We start from the raw sequence: 23,564 nt of genomic DNA on the forward strand, positions 1-23,564 counted from the left end.
CAATTGCCGTGGCCTGGGTCCTGAAGTACTCTCCAAGGGCAGGTGAGCTGGCCTCCTGTCTACGAGATCACAGGGACACAAAGGATCTCACTGTCTCCACAAGATCGTAAGGACTGCACTGGGTGCAGCGGAGACAGGTGGAAGTGATCGTGGTTGGGATAAGGGGTATGCGACGTTTACGACGCAATCATTACAACGCTGTTCCATTACGACGCGGTCATAACAACGAAAGTTGTTACAACGAATTGCTCTGGGGGGCGCTCAAGGATAGTAAATCATTTAATTTACTATCCCAACACCTTCCCTACTATCCACGGGGACTAGTGTTGGAATAGTAAATTTTAATTTGCGCCCCCCAACGCAAGTCGTTGTAACGACTTGCATTGTTACAACCACGTTGTAATGGAACGCGTTGTAAAAGTGTGCGTCGTAATGACGTACATCCGGGATAAGGAGAGTCCTGACATACACCATCATCGCGTTGTGCAAAGGAGTGCACATGTGAAGATCAGAAGCCCTCTGCAGTGCCAGTACGGGGGAAGCTTGCATAGTCTGTGGGACCCATGCTTGCAACCAGAGGAACTGCGCAATCCAGAGCGCGTGATGTCCGCGGGGTGTTGCGGGAGTCTGAGCCGGAAGCTGAGACTCTCTTCGGCCTTCAGACTGTGAGAACAGTGTAATACAAAGACAACTGTTTTATGCATATGTTGTGGATTCTTTGTGGTGTAAGCATTGTGTTGCCAGGGTGGTGTTGCGCTAATATTTAACACTCGAGCCCTGAGGATAAGCCTGACTGCTTGGTGTCAAGCTACCAGAGGGTGAGCACAGGTTATCAGACAAGTGAATCGTACTCATCCTTTTTGGAACAGTGGATACTGACTGGCTACAATTCGTCCCTGCCAGCTCGAAATCGATGGATCTAACAGTAATGTCTTCTTTTCTTTGCCAGTTTGGAAAGTTTGTCAAATTGACTTTTGGAATTGGTTTCCTTAAGTCACTAGGAGATATGCAGTGATTCTCACAACATAATGTTCCTGACTAGCTGTATGCGAGGAAGAATGTGGCTGCAGCTTGTGAAATACACCAAACATCCCAGTTTAAACAGCAGCTCTGTAATCCGCATGAAGGTCCTCATTTTGGAGGAAACCCACCCTGATATCATTCTAGAAATAGGACCACATTGATACAAGGTACCTGTGACCAAACCCGGAGCAAACAGAGCCGACGTGGAGCAACCATTGAGTGCGTAGCTATTTCATATAACACAAAGTCAGAATCATTCTCCAAAAGTGTTATTTCTTGCATAGGCATCATTTTAATTTAACTCTGGTGGTGGTTTATAGTAAACCATAGCAGTAATTCAAACTGTTGGAATTGTTAAAATTGCAGCATCGGGCTCTTGCGCAGAAGCTTGCACCTGGTGTAAAGCGGGAGACATAGTTCTCGGATTTGGGCTCAAGATTTCAATGTGGCTGCTCTCCTTTATGGGTAGTTCTTCAGAATAGGGAAAGGCTGTAAGGTCTACTCTGAAGGCGCTTCAGTGTCAAGGGGAGTCTGCTGAACAGAATTTGATGCATAATGCTTTATAATTGATGGACAGCTTCCTGTTTTTCTCTAAACCAGGCAACAGAGGCAGGATTACACTTTGTGTGTCTTCTACCCCAAGAACTGGATGGAATGGGTGTTCTTTAAGATGGTCAAAATACTTGTTTATCTTGAATCTTTTCTTGAATCACCTAGTCAAATTTGGAGAGCCACATATCTGTAGCTTATGAACATTATCTTCACCGGTTGGCGGGGTCTGAATGCTTCAAATTAGTTAGCTTGTCTCTGGCTTTTTTGATTCTCTGCAAAATATTCAAATGTTGGTCCAGGTCAAACTCTTTATTTTAGTTTTTGTTGTTGTCTCACCTTTCTAAAAGTGTCTAGATCGGGCACATACATAGAAGAGCATCTCATATGCAGTGTGACTGCCTAATACTCTTCTTAGTAAATTATTATACATGTTGTCCCCTTGATTACGCCATCTGATGTCTGTATCAGATAGTGGCCAAAAAATTGATCTGACCATAAAACTAGCAGATGGTGAACTGCACTAGAGCTGGAACACTTTTAGGAGTAAGGCTCCCTTTTCTCAAGTTTCAGGTCTATCCTGACATGGGTAAGAACTTCTCCTTAATTCCATTATGGCTGTATAATCTGGCTAATTTGTACATGGCTCAGTATCCTCATATTCTGACTAGGGCAAGAACATCATCCTTGATTTCACGGTCTGTGTGTAAGTGAGCTGAGTTCTAAAGCTTCCTTATCTGCCTTCAGGTGTAACTTGAAAAACATGTATGCTTTGGTGCCGGGCCTCGGCATACCTTTGATTAGGACTGCAGCTTTTACCTGACACTCGTTTCTTTTAACTAATTTCCTTCACTCGTGTCCACTGGAACCAAAGGAAATGAATGAGGAGTGTAACATGTCAGGAGAAAAAGGATGGTTGGAAAAAAGCCAACATTTCCATAGGGAAGTAATCGCCCCATCCATATGCCTTCGGCAGTGCGTTATCTTCTAATGTTATTCTTTGGATACAAGCCTATCTGGTACTTTCATAGTCTGTCTTCCCTTCTGAAATTCCAGGTTGTAACCTGGCCCCTAAAAGAATTTGTCCCAGCAAGACTGGCTGTGTCTCCCCTTTAAAGCACCTGGCATAAATGTAGTTACCTACCACACAAAATAAATACATTCTCTTTCCAATCAACACCAGTAGCACAGCACACAGATTTTGCTATTTCGTAGAAAATGAAAAGTGGAATTCCTATTTTTTTTTTTATAATAAATTTTATTGATTTTTAAATGAGATAACAAGAAAATACCTGCCATAATCAAGTTCAGTGCACTACAGCAGTCATACGTCCTCTCCACATCACATATACAAGGGGAATGAATTTGCAATATGCGATCCCATAGAAACCCACATAGTGCACACAGTTCCTAAAACAAGAAGCATTTATTCTATCAGCCCCAGCGATTTCCCCCAAGCCCTGCGGTGTTTAGCAGGATATCCTCTGGCCTCAAACATTGTTTTTTCTTGTGCTGTGCACCAGTCTACACCTCTGTGCCATTTCACTATACCAGGAGGTACAGAGTTTATCCAACTAGCAACAATGTCTCTCTTGGCCACCATCATGGCAGTATTAAGGAATTTTGTCAGCCCGGAATCCATCTAAACCATGTGTAATTTCCAAAAGCATGTTTAATGGGCTGTGTGAATCCTCCCAGCCCAGGACCTCCGTGAGCTCTTTTTCTATGGAGTCCCAATATCGTGCAATGACAGGACAGGCCCATACCATGTGAAAGAAGTCTGCTTGGTCGTGATCGGAGTGTGTGTATGTTGTGGTAGGTTTCGGACCTGCGCTATAAATTAGCTTGGGTGTAAGGTAGGCAGTTTGTAGGTAGTACATTTGGACCAGACTGAGTCTGGCTGAGGTGGTTACTGTTTTGGGTGCCATCAATGCGTCTCTCCAATCGTCCTCTTCAAGAGGCCAAATCCACTGCTCCCATTGACTTCTTAACCGGTCTAATGGGTTTGGAGTGTTGTTGGTAATGGAGCGGTAGATACAAAAGATTCCTCCCTTTCCTAAGTTGCCTTTCATAGTTGTGTCTCACGGGGACTGTATTCTGGTAGCGATGTGCTGTTTGGTACATGTGTGTGGTGGGGGTGGCGGGGGAGGGGGTGGCGTAGCTGGAGATAGCTACAGAACTGTGAGGTGTGAAAGGAATATTGGGTTTGCAGCTCCTAAAAAGTACGCATATGGTTGCATGTCCACATGCCCCCAAGCTGCGAGATACCAATGAGGTCTCCCGATCGGAAACCCTCCAACCTGCTAACCTCCCGGAGCCATGTTCACTGCCAGAGAGGTGTATATTGTGTCAACTTGTTCGTCCATTGGGTATAGCGCAGGGAGGCGCACCAAGCCAGGAGGACCACTCGTGTCACTGTTGGTAAGGCTCTGGGGATAGGTCCCCCGTACATCATCAACTGGACCCTGGGGAGGCCCATTAGGTTTGAGAGGGAGAGTTGGGGGCGTTGTTTTGAGTAGAGTTTAGAATATTAATCGGCGATGGTCTGGGCCATCACCAAGGGTATGCGATGGATGCTATTCTCCGGGTCTGTAATCTCCTGGATTATACGGTTAGCCATCAGGTATGTGGCCAAACGGTGTAGGCGTTTCCCATTCTTGTCTCCCACCCTCAGGACTATGGGTGAGTGATCTGATATGCCTCTAGGAAGGATGGCAATGTGTCTGATTTTCTGGCAGTCTAGTGCATGCATAAAGATGTGGTTGATTCACGCGTGCGTGTAGTGTGCTGCAGAGGTGTGGGTGTACTGTTTGTTCTGGGGGTGCCAGATTTTCGATGCGTTGCAGATAGAAAGGGTGCTTGCCCAGTTAGTGAGGAGTCTAGCGTGGGTGGATCTCGTGCTGGATGGAGGGCTCGTGGTTTTGAAGTCCGGGGGTATGACAGCGATAAAGTCGCCTCCAATTACTGTCAGTCCTGAGGGTAATGAGGTGATAAGATATGTGGTGTGCTTTAGGGTCGAAGTGAGCAGTAATGGGGGTGGGGGGGTGGTAGATGGAGAGTAGGTTGAGGGTCTTTCCTCCTATAGACCCTCTAAGGTCTATGAAGCATCCCTGGGGATCGTTAGTAGCCGTTGTGAGTATAAAGGGTAGTTTGCGTCGCATGAGAATTGCCACACCCTGTGAACCCTGGGTGAACCCTGAGTGCCAGGCCCTATCGTAGCCATAGCGTGCCAGGAAGGGGCAATTATTGCCCATGAGGTGAGTTTCTTGAAGTAAGATTATGTCAACTGCCTGGCGTTGAGCATAATGTAGGACTACTGTTCGTTTAATTCGGTCTAGCAACCCGTTGACATTCCATGACAGTATGCAGAGTGAATCTCTGCCATTACATGTGCTTGTCATGTTGTGTAGGGGGGTAGCTGGAGGTCTGTAAGGCATGCGCTGGGTATGGAGCCTTCTATGCTGTGTGCAAGCGGCGGAATCTTGAGTACCTTCACCAGTGAGTGAGATTGACCTGCTGCTGAGTGGAGCTGCTGGTATGGTGAGCATAAAGCAATAACTGAAGGTTGGAACAATGGTCCCCCTCCCCAACCCCATCCCTTCCCCCGCCCTATACTTCGAGAAAAGAAGCATCTGTCGTCCCAAATAAACAAAAGAGAGAAACCAAACTGGAATGCTTGGATGTGGAGTTGCATGGAGGACTGCTCCTTACATATCGATATTTATCGATGCAATGTGAGATGACTATAGTTTGCAATCAAAAGCATCTATCTGAAGATATCCCATGTAGAGTGTCCCCAGGGGGCCCGCACTCTGCCGAGTTGTTCAAACCAGGAGCGCCAGGCTTCAAAAAAGGTCTGAATCAGCCGAGTCCAGGTGGGGAGTTTTGGGCGAGGCGTTGCCAGGTTCTCTTCAGCTCGCTGAACCGGATCTCAGTGGAGAGCGGGAGCTGTTCAATGGTGCGAAGTCCTTAAGATGCAGTTCAGGGCTTGCAGGTGAGTCTGATCTGGCTCGGCCCAATCCCTGTTCCCTGCGGGAACATCGGTATCTTCTACTTGGTTTGGGAGATCCCACCTGGGTGCCCCCGGCCTGGACCCCAGTGGATGGAGCCAGAGCATTCGCTTTTAGCGGCCATTCCTCAGTCAGCCAAGTCTATGCCGCCTCTGGGGAATCAAAGAAAAGGGTTTTGCTTTCGAACATCACACAGACGGGCTGAAAAAGCAGCCGGTATTGGAGGTCCAGAGCATGAAGTTTCTGTTTTACCTCAACGAACGACCACCTCAGAGTCTGAACTTCCCATGTATAATCTGGGAAAATCATTATTGGTTGCCCTTGGTATGGTTGCGTGCTTCATTAAGGATCGAGTCCCTATCTTTAAAATTGAGGATCCTGGCAATGATGGGCCTTTGCGGTGCTCCCGGTGAGGGTCTCGGAGCCAGAGACCGCTGGGGCTGTTCGATCGCAAACCAAGTGGAGAAGGAGTCTTTAGGCATCCAGGATTTTATCCAATGTTCAATAAAATTGCTCATCTGGCCTTGCTCTGATACCTCTGGAAATCCTACTAGGCGGAGATTATTCCATCTCGATCTATTTTCAGCATCTTCTGCTCTCTTGTGCAGTTCCTTGGTGGGCGTCTGCAGACGTGTGACCTGTTCCTTTAGCTGAAGGATGATATCCTCGTATGTGGAGATGCGCAATTCAGTCTCCTTAAAGCCGAGCTGTCGCGTTGCGCAGGTGTTTCCGGAGGAGAGCCATATCAACCCGGACTTCGCCAATTTTGTTTTCTACGGAGGTTTGTGAAGCGCTGATTGCTTGTAGGATTGTAATCTGGTCGGCCACAACGGGGGGTGATTTCTCTTTGGACCCGCCCATCTTTTGTTTTTGATGCAATCAAAAGATCATCAATGTACTGTACCAACACAGATTCTCCAGGCATGCTCAAACTCTCTAATGATTTCTTTAGCAACTGATTAAAAATCGATGGACTCTCAGTGTACCCTTGCGGAATTCTGCACCATGCTAGGATACGGTTCTGGAAACGGAACGCAAAAATTGGCTGGCTTTCTGGATGCAATGGAACAGTAAAGAACGCATTGCACAAATCAATCACTGTGTACCATTCTGCATCATGCGGAATCTGGTATAGTATCACTGCTGGATTCGGAACGATTGGACAACATGGAACAACAATCTTAACTTTTCTCAGGTCTTGCACAATTCTAAAAGTTCCATAAGGCTTCTTCAACCCCATAATTGGTAAATTACAAGGACTTCTCTCTATTTCTCTTAAAATTCCTTGCTCAATCATCCTGTCAATTACTGGGGTTATTCCTTCGATTACTTCTGCAGTCATTTTATACTGAGGTATATTTGGGTAACTTGCACCTTCTTTTATTGAAACTTTCACAGGATCAACTCCTTTCATCAACCCTATATCTTTTCCAGTAAAATCCCACACTTTTTCTTTCAGTGCTTCTTTCAATTCAACAGGAATTTTCTCCTTATCAAAAACAAGAAACAGTTTATCCTGCTCTGCTTCAATCATAAGCATTGTCAATTTGTACAAACTATCTTCATCTGGAGTTTGCAATTCTATGCCATCTGGTGAACAATATATGGCACAGTTCATTTTGCACAATATATCTCTGCCTACCAGATTAACAGGACTGCTGTCGCACACCACAAATCAATGCATATCTTTGTATGTTTCAATTTCTATTTCAACTGGTTTTGTCAAAGGGGTATTTATTTGCCTATTATCTACACCTACAACCTGGATTGTCTCACCCGAGAGAGGAAGATTTTGAATTTCCACTGATCTAACAGTAGAACGAGTAGCACCAGTGTCCACTAGAAAAGTTATTTCCACATCATTCACTTTTCCGCTCACAAATGGACCTGACTGATCTACCTCAAGAGTGGCTTCAAGCATACACTCTTCTTCCTCCCTCGGGCACCGTCAGAAACTTTCATCCGGCTCACTGCCATTCTCTTCTTGCAATCAATACTGAGGACACGCATTTACTCTTTGCAGTCTTTTTATCTGCTCACCTCCGCTGAATCCTGTCTCTGCACTGTTTCTTTGCTGATTCCCACTGTATGGCAGTGGCGGTTGTGGCACCTGACTTTGCTGATTTGCTATCTGCTGTGGTTGTAGTTGCTGCTGATTTACCTCATACTGCACCTGCGAATTCAATGACGTATGTGCTCCATTAAGTCTAGGTGGACATTTACACTTGCGTTTCCAATGCCCTATCTTGCCGCAATTGAAACATGGTAATTTCGTTTTCAATTCATCAATATTCCCTACTAATTTAGGTTTGCCCTTAAAACTACTTTGATCCCCTACATTCTTACTTTCCATTTGAGCTACTTGTTGTTCTGCCACTTTTACTTGTGCCCACATGGCTTTTTCTTTCAACTTTCTCTGTTTTGCATCAATTTCTTCACTACAGTACTTTATCTACTGAACTCGACTGCCAATCCATCATACTATGTCTAATCATATCTGACATTTCCGGTCTTAATCCATATACAAATCTATACATGAAATGGCACATATCTTTCTCATTCAGTTCTTCATAACCACTATACTGTTTAAAAACTAACAATAATCTCTCATAAAATGAGTGTACAGTTTCTTTCGGCTCTTGTGTGGTCCTGTTTATCTTTACCCAATCAGTTTCTTTTGGAGGTATTTTATTTTTCAGCCACGCTATCACTTGTTCATATTTTCCCATTATATCTGGTGATGGGGCTCCTGTTACTTTATCTCTAGGATACTCCTCTCTAGGCCAATCCACAGATATTTTACATTCTGTCCATAAGTCTGTTGGTACCACTATGTCAAACAATCCATCTAAGTCAATCCATAACACTTTTGACACTTTTACAAATCTATCCACTTGTCGATACCACTCTACTGGTTTTTCTCTCAATCTAGGGAATTCATTTGTAAATGACAATATATCTTGTTGACTCCATGGAACATGCACATATTCTCCTCCGGGTATCTCTCTCATAGGAAACTCAGTCACCACTTTTTCCTTTTCTCTGATCTGAAAAGCTAATGTTGATTTATCACTAATTTCTTCTTTCTTCCTTGCCCACTTAACCCTCCATTTACCTACATCACCCCATTTCCGCAACAGCACAATCAAGTCTTTTATCTGAACTAATCTCCCAGCAGTATTCATGTTCTCAATGTCCCTTTCTGAAAAATCTACTCTGTAAGTCTTCTAGCTGATCATGCATTGTTTTAGCTCTCCACGTTATGCTTTTACATAAAAACATGAGCTCATCATCCTGATATGTTTTTAATCTGTCTGTTCCGATAGTTCGAATTATTAACTCTTCCATCCATGTCTACTTTTAACTTGGCCACATCCAATACTTTTGATTCTTGCTCTTTAAATTTTAAAGTTTTGATCCACTCACTTAATTCTATATCGGATGGTCCTACAGGTGTATGCGTTAGATCTATTTTATCTACACTCCTCTCAGGAGTTGCAGAGTCAGATTCTGCTCCTGTCGGGTATCTGCATGACGAACTTTGATTAAAAGTCAATTCTGGTGGATTTACACTTGTATTTCGCCTTATTTCTGACAAATCAGGATAAACATTTCCCTTTGCTTTCTGCAGACTTTGTTGTAATGTTATTGTTAAACTCGGCGCTTTTATACTTTGATCCTCAAATACTGGTATCACTGGTCCTATCGTTACTGGAACAGTTACAGCTTCCATATTTTTAGTAAGGTTTTGAATCAGTTCATGTGCAGAACGTTCATAATCAGATATATTTGACTGCACATAATTTCGTCTTTCAGCACTTAATACAATTTTGTGTGAATCATTACTCTGTACAGGAGTACCTGTAATTCTTGCTTCTCCTATTGGTGTACTCTGGATATATCTTGTTTCTACTCTCTCAGGGAAATCTCGGAAATTTGAGGGTTGTCTTGTTGTTTCATTAACTCTCTCATCTATCATTGGGGCATTCGGCGTAGTCCATAAAGAACTTGGTTGAAATGGTGGCGGTCTCCTATTTAACATTTCTTCTAATACAGCATCCTCTGATTCGCTTTCACCATAACCATGACTCTTTGACTCAATATTCTTTTTCTTTTCTGTGTATTTCCGTCCCTCCTATTCTTCTACCAATCTAATGGGATACATGCCATCACACATACTACCATTCCTCCATCTCCGCACTCTAGTCTCATGAGTTTCTCCCCATGAATCTCTACCTCTACCTCTTGGTCTAAGATGCCTACTTAACCTTTCACTCTCCATTTGATGCATCTCATCTTCCCACTCAACCAGTGCTTCGAATTAAGTTGGTCTGGGTCTCGGTTCAAGTTTCATCATTTTGTCTCTCAAATTCCTCAAAATTGCCAAATCAAACGATCCTCCTTCTGGAAAGGCTAACACACCATCATCCTTGGTATATTGTGCCCAGTTTTCCAACCAAACACACGTATGATATCCATATTTCGATAACATATAAGAAGCAGGTGTCTTCGGTGAAGGAAGAACCTTTCCTTCTCTCGTAACTACCTCTTTGTCTTTCATAAACATGTTCTTCAGTTTTTTAAACCATGAAGGTTTCTTCTTGTCATCATCGTAATAATAGTACGACATGTTCGGTAAACTTTCCCTGCTTTCAAAAGATCGCGCACTACTCTATTACTGTTTCCGTAACACCAACCTATCACAGCGCGGTTCGCATTAATGTACCAATTAGAACACGATACGTCACTATAATGCTTAACCAATAGCTTTTGCTGCTTTTTGTGATGTACCAATCAGCTCCTACTCTGTCTTGATCCCGTGCGCCAATCCCAGCACGACACTTTTGATGTCACCAGAGCTCCGGTTTCTGCAGCGCCAACTGACCCCTCCTTTACAGTTTTTTTTTCAAGAAGCCGTATTTACAAGATATTTTACAAAATCAGTTAGTAACTTACACAAAACAATACCATTTGCCTGTTTCGTGATAGATTTCTCAATCACACAAGTATTCTGTAACCGGAGTAGACGACTCTTATCTCCTCAGAATGTTTAGACTCGTCAATAAAGCAACACTACTGGCCTTACCCTTCTATCAGGCAATAACTAACTCGTTTCTCCAGGAAAGCACATACAGAGATCTTTTTTCACCTCCTTAGAGACAATCCCAGAGTTTCACCAGAATGCGTATTGCAATTTCATTTACACACGTTCATACAGAAAACCCTATTCATATACGCATGAACTCTGTTACCAGTAGGCAGCGCGTCCATCTAACCCACCACAGAATTCCTCTATCGTTAGCAAAAAGAGACGCCACTCCCTTTACCCTTCAATCAAGCTCGGGTTAAGTTCTATTACTCTCCCAGCAGTAAGTTTTAATCAGGATACGCAATGATCCCTGTGCTTGAAGGCTGAAATTTTATAGACTGTCCTCACTATGCATTTATCCTTTTATACCTAGAGTCCCTAAACAATGATATACGCCGATATCACCGCAGTATTCGACGATACTCTTCTTTTAAAACAGACCAAATGCACTGTGCGACTTCACTTGCCACACTTCCTCTGCCTGCAGACAGAGGCCCTAGCTTCATGCAACACTTGGAAGCTTTTTCTGAACTACATATAACGTAATACAAACTCAACAGTCATAATTCTGTACATCAAATTCTATATAGTACTTTATACATGACCGTATCTAATTTCCTTAGCAACCATTACTCTGCTACCAAGATATTACTGCTACAGCGAGGCTCCAGAAATTATTTCTAATCATTACTCACCATTACCCTGAAATCCTTTGAACACATAATCATTCGTCAGTGGGGCCCATAACACTGCACGTTTACTCTATTCACTTACACTTGGCTTCAGGGTTTTCGGTGAATTGCAATGGAGAAATGCTGCAACATTTGGTGGAGCGTCTAAAACCTATTTAAATCGGTTATTATTTACACCTATAGATTATTATACTTTACCATGGTTTTATTCAATTCTTTTAATTATTCAGACACACCACCATAGTGGCAATGGATCTGCTAGACCCGAGCGTCCATCTTTTATCTAGGCCTCAGAAGCCACTTTTGGAACTATCATAGAAACAAACACAAATTCATGTTAAATATTGAATTTAAACCCATTCTGTTTACCTCCCCCCATACTAATGTTTCCCATTAGTTGTTACATAGCAAACAAGCTACAAAAATGCGTTTCATACTTACATAATCGACCACTTCTTAGCACCAGAACGTATACAATAAGCACATTTAGTCTGCGTTTGTTCATATTTAATCTGCGCATTAATTCACAACACAATAACACATATTAATTAATTATATAGCAACATGCAAGCAAAATTAGTACTCCCGTGTATGATAAAATATGTGCATCTTATTCTATGGTTGATTAATTTTACAAAACACCTTTAGTAAATGTTATCGTTATGGGACATGACTTCAAGAGGGGTACACAAAATTTTGAGTTTACCACCTCGCTCCATCAGTGTTGTAAATATAAAAGGATGCTGCTGTGGCTTTTTCTCAATTACTCCCATGCCATCAGTATACTCGCCACTGTGTTGACCTCTGCTTTTCTACATATTGGTGTCTACCCTATCATGACTTTAAGGGAAGGTTGGTGAGCAATATGTTCTGTGGCCCAGTGCGACATGTGATGGAGGAGGCAACCAGTAAAAAGCATATTGGGCCTTGGCGCGGTTTCAGTGGAGTTTTAAGTCTGGTGCTGTCTGTTCTCTCACTCATACAGTAAAGTGTGAGCCTCTCAATTGACACGGAATTGCTTGCATGTCCATGCCAGAGTGATCATTAGGGACTTGAGTGTGTTGAAGAATGCAGCGGTAGAGAGATCGGTATAGTGTAGAATAGATGTAAGGGTCTCAGCTGGAGAACCATCTTCAGTAGAACTATTATGTTGTGCAAAGATTGAGAGTTTGACCCATTTTGCAATTCAGCCATCGATCTTCACTATCGCAATGTCATCATTTTCTGTGGTTGACTCCCTATCAAGGCCAATTCAGATACCAAGGCATTTAACCTATATATGGCACCATGGCCGTGGAAAGTCAAGTTGTTGGATGTCGTTGCTGTGTGAGACGAAAAATAGTGGTGTGTTCCAATTTATCGTTATGCCTGAGAGTTCATTGAACAGTGTGAATTTGTGTATGACCAGAGTGAGGCCGGCTGGGGTAGCGTGATATAGGGACACTATTCATTTGCGGTGGAGGGTGCGATGCCCCTATGACCATGCAGTTGCCGGATGGTGCATGCCAGAGGTATGAAGTCCTTGTAGTCGGCAATACAAAGTTGGGGAGAAGCAATAGGATCCTGTTTGCCAGTATTTTGGTGAAGAACTTCGAAATCTGTGTTTGAGTGAAAGCTGTCTGTATTAGTCAATGTACTGTGGCTGTTTGCCAAGTTTTATCAGAGCAATCAAGATTGCCTCTTGGAAGCAGTGGGGAAGAGTGTCCTTCTCCAGCGCCTCATCAAATAGTTTCACAAGCCTGGGTACTATTATGGGGAGATATTCTTCATAACCCAGAAACCTATCACTGTCAGGCTTTTTTGCTTGGTGAAAGGCTAGTGATAGCAGCAGTAATCTAGTCAGGCATGGTGGGCGACTCCAGGATTTGGCAGCTGGGTCCCTCTAGCCACACTAGCATCATTTGGGTAAAGTATGTGCTGCAGTTGTCTGATACTGTATTGGTACCTGTCACACATAGGCTTGTGTAATGGTCAACAAACTCACTCTACCATCAGTTGTGGATTGCAGCCATCCTCCGACTCTAGAGCACCTATAGTGCTAGGGCTGAGCTCTGTCAGTCCGTCTTGCCATGCACTTTAGCCGTGATGAACCTGTGCATATGTTTCACTTCCCAGTCTGCCTTTTCTATAAACTTGTTTAATTTGGTCTCTATATTTACCAGTATACTGGTGAAGGGCTCAGTTTGTCACTGCTGCCCCAGAACTTGGAGCTCACGCTCCAGTGTGTTGAGCCTGTCCTGAATTGCTCTGCATACCTCATGTTGCTTCACGATACATATGTCCCCTATATACACCTTAAATATGTCCCGAGGTAAGCTAGGGGATGCAACTGATACTTTGTTGTCCTTGAAAAAGGTTAATACTTCTGTGTTTATCTCTTCTACAAACTCTGTGTCTGTGAGGGCCAGTGGGGAAAGCCGAATTTTAAATGTGCAGTATTTGGAGACTTGTATGTTAATAATTAATTTAACAGAAGAGTGATCTGAGTGTGCATATGGACGGGGCTCGATACGTGTAATCCAATTACAGATATCTCTTGAACCCACACAGTAGTCCAGTTGGGCCCAGAAATCATGGGCAGTTGACACATGAGTGCCCTCCGACTTGCCTGAATAATTATGTCTCCATATGTCAGTAAGGTTCTGCATTTCTAGGAGATTTTTTAAGGGCCTAGTCTGTGGCTTTGTGCGTGTGGGTCTCTGCGTTGGAACTGTCCAGGTGTAGGTTTTGTACCCAATTAATGTCAAACACACAGCACCGTGTCGGACATCAGGGTTGCACATCACCTCCACTACTAGAGATTAAAATTGGGGTCGTCCGTATTGGGGCAGTATGTGTTAATTAATGTAAGATGCTGTCCAGCTATGTGAGTCTGTATAAGATTGTACAGTTTTCAGATCATTTTCCTCATGTGTAAGCGTAAAAGACAGTCTCAATGATGAACCAATATGGCGGTCCTCCTACATAAGAGGAGCAGTTGGCTAGCCCTCTATGACCGCACCACCTTGCTGCACATGTGGAAACATTTTGTTTGCCTATGTGTGTCTCTTTTAAGATTACTATGTCTCAATTGTGTCGGTCTTAGTTGGCAAGTATTAGCTCTAAGCGGGTTGTTTAGGCCACGGACATTCGACATTAGCAAGCTATTGGGTGCTGCAGGCACGTGGTGTGATGTGTATACTTTTCACTTGTTTTATAGCTGACGAGTGACTCATGCTACTGATATTAATATAAGGAGTCCCCTATCCAAAACGGCATTATACGTTGTTTAGCATGCGATTGCATGTGTCCACCCACCCACACTAGCTTTCCCAACCTGCCAGGGAAGTTGACCCTCCCAAAAATTTCAAACAAATTACAATAATATATCAGTGTTACTTGTCATATCCATTTAACTGTTATCTAAGGTTTACCCTTTGGAAGAGTCCAGAGTGCTGACGTTCAGCACTTCCTCTACAAAGAGTTGCCTGCTGAGCATATAGTCTAGAGGGCCAGGACAACCTGTCCATGCAGGAACGGTATGTAACGGAAGCCTCAGTCTGGCCTTATGGGTTCTAGTTTGCCTTATTGTGATGGATTAATGACCAAGTACTAGTGGCAATTACAAAGTGCATCTGCAGAACGTAGTGTGCCTCCCGGCCCAGCAGCCCCCACAGGCAGGCACGTCTGGGCCAGGGTTGTCTTAGACAACTGCCCCCCAAATAAGTTGCCTGTATCCCAGGGTGTAAAAAACATTTTGGTAAGCTTTTTAGTTGCAGGTAGCTTACTCCATTCCTTGCTTTCACTCCACGTGTCTTGTTAAAGCTGCCAATTTTTCAGACACTGCCTTCTTTACCAAATGAGGCCACCTGCGGATCTGCCAATATATGGTGTTTGCTCCTGTGTGTGATTTTGAGTCGTGATGGGTACCTGTCCCCGCTTGTGTTTAATGTCTGACCTCCTGAACTGCCTGAGTGAAGTTTGGATGTATGGACAGAGTGGATCCCTGGTGTAACAGGGGTTGTTCTTCTCCGGAAAAGAGCAGGACTGCATCCATGTCTCAGTAGTTAAATAGGCGGGCTATGACCAGTCTCGGTGGCGCTTTTTCCACATTGTATTCATTTTGCGAGGGAAATTAACAAGAAGCATGCCCATAATTTGGAAATATACTTTTTTTGGGGTACACTGGTGCAGGGTCACCCTTTTGTCCATGGGTACAAAAACCAACAAAGTAGAGATCAGCACTGGAGTAGGAATAAATAACAAGTTTATTAATCACTCATGAGTCGGACATCTTCCACACAGCACTCAAGTGCTGCCTGAGGTAGTACGCTGAAGTGATAGAACACAGGGCTTTTATATAATGTTTCTGCAGTGTAAGCATGTGAACAGAAATAGGAAGGACAAGTTTTTTGAAATAGTTTTCAGCAAACCAGGCCAGATGAATAACCACTTGGTCAGAAAAGTGGGAGGGGGAACAGGAGTGCTTATGGCATCAGAAATGATTGACAGTTAACAGATGTACTAGCAGATACAAACTCTCAGCACGTACATTGCTTTTAGCTGAGTCAGGAAGTCAATAAAAATAGATAGCAAAGGCAGAGTCAAAAGACGAAAGAATTATAAAGGAAACTTAAATGGACACCACAGCTGAATGGCTGTCGCTTGTGCTAAGTAAAATATTACGCAATTTTCACAATATGAGTGCCCCCCCTTCAAAGAGCCAAAATCGGCAGTGAAACACAGGATCTCGATCTGTATAATGACCCTCTTCAGGGCCAGTTAAAGCTTTTTCCCAGTACATGGAGGCAGCTGGGTGTCGTTTTAGGATGTTCTCTCCTGGTTCTGTGCTGAATTGCAGACCTGGTGTCCTCCTTAGGCTGGGATGACATGGCAAGAACCCGGAGCAAGGTTGCTACAGAAGCGCCCTCCTGGTAGTATTTGTGCGCCGGAAGGCTCGGAAAGACCATCGCGGAAATTGATGTCCTCCTCACAGGCTTTGGCACAGTGCTGCTCCATCCCACAGCCTCCGGGAGGCAGTCAGCGCTCCCCTGCCCAACACGCCTCACTTGGGCTTGCCGTCCCACTCCCGGAAGCACCTAAGGCCTCAGATAATGGACAAGGAGAGCTGCCAAGATGGGGGAAAGCTTTGGTTATCAATGGGGGCCAGACTCCTCTGGCGTCTCTACCTTGCACGTTTTGTGCACTGATGTCGCCCCGGGTTGTTGAATTATTGGCCCTGCACAAGGAGCCTAACAGCAGTGCAGTCATCTTTGAGCTGGGCTTTGTAGGAACCACCCTTCCCCCAGCATTTTGAAATGATTTTTCATGCACTATAATCGATTATTCTAATAACAGCAGCCTTACCATAGCCGGTACTACCAACTACACAGAAGGAAATACTAAAACCTGAATTTCATTTAGATGGATTTTCATGGTTCCAGGTGCATTGTTCCATTGAGCTCCATTGGGAGAGTGTAAGGGTTTTGGGGTTCTGTGTGTCTTAATCTTAGCTACACTCCGTATGTGGCATGTCGTATGCACCTCTTTAGGGAGGCAATGTATATGGTGAGTATAATAATTTTTACATAAACATTCTCATTTCTTTCTTATCTTGTTGTCTCTGGTGGTTTATACATATCTTTTCTGCCATTGACTGTACTACATCTCTTGTACGCTCCCCCCACCCCCCCATCCCTTTTCTCTCATCCAATGGATCACATTCTTAAGCCAGCAGCATGTTGAATTGTGGCTCTTTCATTTTATTATTGGTTTACTCACAAATAGGTGAATGATAATAAGTAGGTGAGTGGTCCTTTTATAATTTGCTGTCCTGTACCACCGTTGTCTCTACTTAATAATTTCCCAGTATGCTTGAAGTTCGGAACATGGTCTATCTCATTCTCCTCTTCTTCTTTTTTTTTTCCCAGAGTTTTATATAGCGCGAACTTGACCCGAATCGGGTATTGGAGCGCTTTACATAGCACCAGTTGCATTACATGAGGACACATTCATTTTTGTTAGGCACAGGGAGATTAAGTGATTTGCCCAGAATCCCAGGATATTCAGCGTCATAGCTGAGACTCGAACCCAGTTCCCCAGATTCAAGGTCGGACGCCCTAGCCGTTAGCCCAACTCCTCTGGGGCGTGTGTCTGATTTCTTCGGGTACCTTGTACTAGATTAAATTGTAGCAGGTGGACCTCGCATTGCTAGAAAATTGTTAGTGTTCCAGTCCTTGTCTCTGAGTGAGACTGTAGTCTCTGTTCCTATTAATTCTTCACCAGGAATGCCGGTTTCGAATATCTACCCTTAGCGCCTGAGTCAATCTTGTGGTTGCTCTTGTTGATTTCAGTGTATATAACATTACTGTCAGCATATGTGATGCTGTTGGTTCTTGCAGGAATTTTACCCAAGTATCTGCGGTCACCTCAGACAGTCTTTTATGATGATGAATTGCCCTGTGCCTACCTGGAACATCACTCGCATCTTTTTAAATGTAATGAATGCTTAGTTCTCAAACAGCTCACCCATGGTCATACATAACCCTGTGTAAGCTTTTTGGAAGGATTGAGTTCCACAGGGGAGGTTCTTTGGTTATCTTTTATTATTTTACAAATGTGGCGTTTAGCATGAGCCAGCGTTAATCTGTCGAATACTGCCTCTTATCTGGTTTAGACAACCCTGGTCTCGTCCTCAGGGTTCTTCTTCTCTTGTTCAGGTTTCTTCCCTGGGACATTCTCCTGTAAATAAGAGGAGAAGGAGTGTAATGGTCACTGCCGTGCTCTGTACGATTGCGTAGGGAAAAGGAAGTGAAGGACCACCCAGGGCTCTATACTGGTTCTGGCGATGTGAGGTAAGGGAGGGGGGAATTGAACAAGCCGGAGATGCGAGAATCTGGCCATTACTTGCCGGCTTCCCCTCTCCTCCCAGTCCACTCCGTGAGCCGCTCGCATACCTTGGTTAGCCGCGCTCGTCCAGGAGTGTGGATGGGCGCAGCAAGGAAACGTTGACCTCCTGGGTCTCCCTGTTTTCCAGTTTTGACTGGTCTCGCCGTCCGGAAGCAGGTTCCTCTTCGGGATTCTATCTCTCGTCTCTTCGCGATGCTTCAGCGGACACACAGAGTCTTACATAGGTCTGACGTTTCAAGTCCCGGAGCCTGGTTCGTCCGCTTCGCCCGTTGGCTCCAGAGGAGTGACGTGGGGTCCCGGGCTGGGGCCTTCGGGATAGGGCTCTTGTTAAAGGCGTATCGTTGTCAGAAAGGAGTATGGAGGGAAGAGTACAATATTGAATTCCAGTCCAATCCGAAGGCTCCTCCTGTTGTGAAAAAAGGAGAGGGCCTTCTTCGTGAGGTATATGCCACCACTCAGTCATACTGTCAGTACCCTCCTCGGGCCCAGGGATATCCTGCTACCCTGTTTTCCGTTGTCATGTTCATCTCTTGTGCCACTGTTGTAAAACACACAATGTGGCAGAGGGATGCACGTGCAGAATACATTTCAACTTTATGTAATCTGTTTGTCTGTTTTTTCCATTGGTCCACGTCATTTCGGTCAGATATGAATATGTTGCTCGCGTTGTGGAGAATATTCTGCATGAGAGGTGTTGTATTAGCCCTGAGTTTACCAGTAGGTCTTGTTAAAGACTACATCCCTCCAATAACCATTCAGTTAGAAATAACATCTGAGAAGCTAGTTGTTGTCTGGTACCTGCAACACCTATTCATCTTTTATCAGTTGCAGCATGTTCAGCGCTACTGTACTTCTCTCACTGCCCCGTATTAGTATGAAAATGATACTTTTCAATTCTTTCAGTAGGTTTCTAGGGATTATATACATACTTCAGTGAAACTAGTATCTTCATCTCTGTAGCATTACCATTTTTAACAATACCACCCTAGCCACCAAAGGTAGTGGGAATGTTTTCCATATGCCGACAGATGGTAGGAGTCCTTTGGAAACATACATACAGCCACAATAAATGAATAGGTGAATAATTGGCATTGGAAAGATGCAGGCTTCATGCCTAATTCATTTTAGTACCTCTGCAAAGGAAATCCCATTCGAAGTTGACAAAGGAGTGCAATGTAATCCCTGTTGATTAGATCCATGCCCTTTCTGTGGATGAATTCTCTCCATTGATGTAAGACTTTCTTCTCCATACCCATCTTTTGAAAGTCTCAATAATTGAGTAATCGTCACTCTGTGGAATTGTTCATCACCCCGTTTATTATTCCACTTTCTACAAAAAGGTTTTATTTATAATGCACACCCAGAATTCAAGACCTTCCCTTAATTGGAAGAAACAAAAAGTCCCAATCCTCATTCCATTGTGTAACAAGTCAGACAGCAACAGAGTGAGGAAAAGCCCAGTGATTTTGTAGAATAAGAAAGAAATAGGATGCAGATGAAGATGAGGGAGCTCCATGTAACTAATAAGTCATTTACTTGCTGCACCAGGTGGCAGCCTCATATAGCAGATGTACCGAAAGCTGGGTCCAGACAGAAAGCTACCAAAGGGCACTGTGCGCCAGTGTCTTTTCCAGTATTACAGTCCAACTAGTATAGACAAAGTGTGTCCTCAACTGCTGGACTTTAAAGCATAATCTGTCGATAATCGTTCAATGTCTTGCTAATCCTAATTTCTCAATTATGCACTGCTTAAAGCTGCTGCTGCATGCACATTGTCTGCTATTTGGAACTGGTGACCTAACTCCTCCCGGACTAGTCTTCTACGTCTTAGAGGGTGACCAAGTAAAAAGAGTAATCTGTAATCTAAAAACAGTAATCTGAAAACAAATGCTCACCAATATTTAAAATCACATAGAATTTATATTCCCCAGTCTTCTGGATAATTGCAGTTCCACTATATCCCCTCTTTTTAAACCCTTGCGGTTTTTAGTCCAATTCCTTGGTCACACCATTGTAAGGCTCCCACCTGTCCTTCTCTTGATTCTTATATAAAGGCTCTTCACGACTTCACCTTGCGACACAAGAAATGCCACTGGAGACTCCGCATTTGTTTTTGTTTTTCTAGGAAGTGACACCTGATGACATGATCCATGGAGCAGGCACTGCAGTAGTAACCAACAAAGATCAAGACATGCAGCATTCAAAGTAAGTTTATTGTAATTGCCTTCTGTGGGTTACCTGTATATTTAGTTGTAAGGTCCTGAATTGCGTTTTGTTGTATAATGTTGATTTTGAAAGATACCAAGTAAGATGTACTGTTTGATACTACAAATATTAGGAGAGCTATGTGCCTCCCACATTTCTTGTCCAAGTCAGAAAGATACACAAATTATTTCCTTTTCCAAGGTGGACAAAAGATAGATAGATGACAAGTACAGGTCACCTGTTAGACTCCAAGATTTTCCTGGCACATATGCTGTTGGGTGGGAAACTGTTAGACGGGGACTTGGAGGGTCGGCCGAGCACAAGGGGAGAGGCCTCCGGTGAGGGCCGTCTCCAGCGATCGTACAGACAAGTAACTCCCCCCCCCCCCCCACAGATGGACACCACACGGAGATCAGATTAACACCTTTTATAGGCAGTTCTTGAAGTAAGGTAGTACGATGCAATGAGATCAGGACACGATGATCCTCTCAATTCTAGTCTCTATTAGGGAAGGGGGTAGCGGGACAGTCTTGGTACCCGTAGGTACAGCGGTGGAACGGTGGTAGCTCACAATCCTCGAGCTCGGTGTTCGGACGGGTCAGACCGCGGCAGCGCCAGCAGGTCCCGAAGAGGTCGTAGGTGGCAACGGGCCGCGGCAGCGCCAGCAGGTCCCAACGAGGATGAAGGTTACAACGGGCGCGGCAGCGCCAGCAGGTCCCACGAGGATGAAGGGTTACAACGGGCCGCGGCAGCGCCAGCAGGTCCCACGAGGATGAAGGTTGCAGAAGGCCGCGGCAGCGCCAGCAGGCAGGACAATAGTTCACAAAGCAGAGCTGCGGCAGCGCCGGCAGTCCGTCAAGGATGAGTTCGTCGCGGTGTCTCTCGACTCCAGGATACAACTGCCTTCCTGTTCTGGGGCTGCCTCAGTTATAGGTCTGGCACTCTTTGATGTCCGGACCCTCGCTCTTGGAGGTCGGGAGGTCTGGGATGAGGGAGTCCAGACACCCAGCAGGGGGGTGGAGCCAGCGCCCGAGGAGGCCGGGGGTGATCGCACCTGGCGGGAGAGAGCCATCGACACTTCTTACTCCCATTGACCTGCCAAGTGGTCCGTTCACCTGGGTGGATGGTGGTGCCGGGATGTCGGGACCTGGCCAGGCCCGGGGTTGGGGTCGAGCTGAGGCCACGCGGCCTCGTGGCGCAGTGTCTAAGATGGCGGCCGGTCCGGGCAAGGGTGCGGACGGTGGCCCAGGCCAGGGACACAGGGATTCCCAGGAGCGGACGTCCCATGGGGGACGGGTTGGGGGTTGCTTCTGCGGGTAGTGCCTGGAAGGCCGGTACCAGGGCCCTGTCATGCGGGGAGGGAGCGAGCCCTTCATGGGGCCTGTCCAACATGCGTCCCCCCCCAGCTGAAGGCGGGGAGAGTCACCCATCCTCTTGGGGACTTTCCTCGTCGAGGCGGAAAAAGCGGGACAGGCCGTCCGCGTTGGCGTGGTCTTGACCAGGGCGATGCTCTACAGTGAAGTCCATCCCCTGCAGGGAGATGGACCATCGCAATAGTTTGGGGTTCTCCCCCCGCATTTGCATGAGCCATTGCAGGGGCCGATGATCTGTTTGTACCCGGAAGTGGGTTCCGAAGAGGTAAGGCCGGAGCTTCTTGAGAGCCCATACTACTGCGAAGGCCTCTCGCTCAATGGTGCTCCAGCGCTGTTCTCGGGGCAGTAGGCGTCTGCTGATGAAGGCCACTGGTTGGTCGACTCCTTCGGGGTTCAGTTGGGAGAGGACGGCCCCAATACCATGGTCGGAGGCATCGGTCTGAACGATGAACTCGCGGCTGTAGTCGGGGGCCTGGAGCACAGGAGCGGTGCACATGGCGGCCTTCAGCTTCTCGAAGGCCGCTTGACAGTCGGGAGTCCAGTTGACTCTTTTTGGGTGGTTCTTAGACGTGAGTTCCGTGAGGGGCCCCACAATGCTGCCATAGTCCTTCACGAACCGCCGGTAGTATCCGGTGAGCCCCAGGAAGGCTCGGACCTCGGTTTGTGTTTCGGGGGGTTGCCAGGACTGAATGGCAGCTACCTTGAGTTGGAGGGGGGCCACCAGACCGCTCCCCACTTGGTGTCCGAGGTAGGTCACGGACCCCTGGCCGATTTGGCACTTGCTGGCCTTTATGGTGAGGCCGGCCTGTTGGAGGGCCTGCAGGACCTCTCGGAGGTGGTGGAGGTGGTCTGCCCAGTGGCGGCTGTATACCGCGATGTCGTCCAGGTAGGCGGCGCTGAATTCCTCGAGGCCCGCCAATACCTGGTTCACCAGTCTTTGAAAAGTGGCTGGAGCGTTCTTCATGCCGAATGGCATCACTCTGAAATGGTAGTGCCCATCCGGGGTGGAGAAAGCGGAACGTTCTTGGGCCCTGGGGGTGAGGCCGATCTGCCAGTAGCCCGCTGTTAGGTCGAAGATGCTTAGGTAGCGGGCTGCCCCCATGCGGTCGACTAGTTCATCTGCTCGGGGGATAGGGTGAGCGTCGGTTCGGGTGACCGCGTTCAGACCCCGATAGTCGATGCAGAATCGGAGCTCAGGTGTGGTGCCCGGGGCCGCGGCCTTGGGGACCAGGACGACCGGGCTGGCCCAGGGACTGTCCGAAGGTTCGATGACGCCGAGGGCGAGCATCTTGGAGACTTCTTCTTGGATGCATGTACGTACCCGATCCGGTACTCGGTACGCCCGGTGTCGGACAGGAGGACTGTCCCCAGTGTCCACGTCGTGCAGGCACCAGGAGGTGACTCCGGGTGCGAGGGAGAACAGGTTTGCGAACGGCAGCAGGAGGGCCCGACAATCTTGACGCTGCTCTGGGGTCAGGGCCTCGGAGAGTCGGACCCCGTCCACCGAACCATCTCTTTCACGGGTCCTCAGTAGGTCAGGGAGGGGCTCGGAGTCTCCTTCTGCGCCACTGTCGGTAGCCATCAGCAGGCTGAGCTCTGAGCGCACGAAGTGGGGTTTGAGTCTGTTGGCGTGGAGAACCCGGAGGGGGTTCCAGGGGGACTCCAGGTCGATGAGATAGGTGACGGGACTCTTGCGCTCGATCACCTTGAAGGGCCCTGTCCATTTGTCCTGCAA

General features: G+C 45.9%; 1 protein-coding gene across 4 annotated transcripts in view; it reads left to right on the top strand.

Moving 5' to 3' along the window:
* Nucleotides 1-23,564, top strand: part of BNIP2 (BCL2 interacting protein 2) — a 248,240-nt gene that overhangs the window by 20,058 nt on the left and 204,618 nt on the right. For all 4 annotated transcript variants that reach the window (XM_078685227.1, XM_078685228.1, XM_078685225.1 and 1 more), the window contains exon 2: nt 20,377-20,456. In XM_078685227.1, the coding sequence (XP_078541353.1) occupies nt 20,395-20,456 (62 nt within the window). In that variant the 5' untranslated portion in view covers nt 20,377-20,394. The remainder of the gene's footprint in view (nt 1-20,376; nt 20,457-23,564) is intronic.

This window comes from Lissotriton helveticus, chromosome 3_2 (genome assembly GCF_964261635.1).
Source record: "Lissotriton helveticus chromosome 3_2, aLisHel1.1, whole genome shotgun sequence".
Classification (NCBI taxonomy): Eukaryota; Metazoa; Chordata; class Amphibia; order Caudata; family Salamandridae; genus Lissotriton; species Lissotriton helveticus.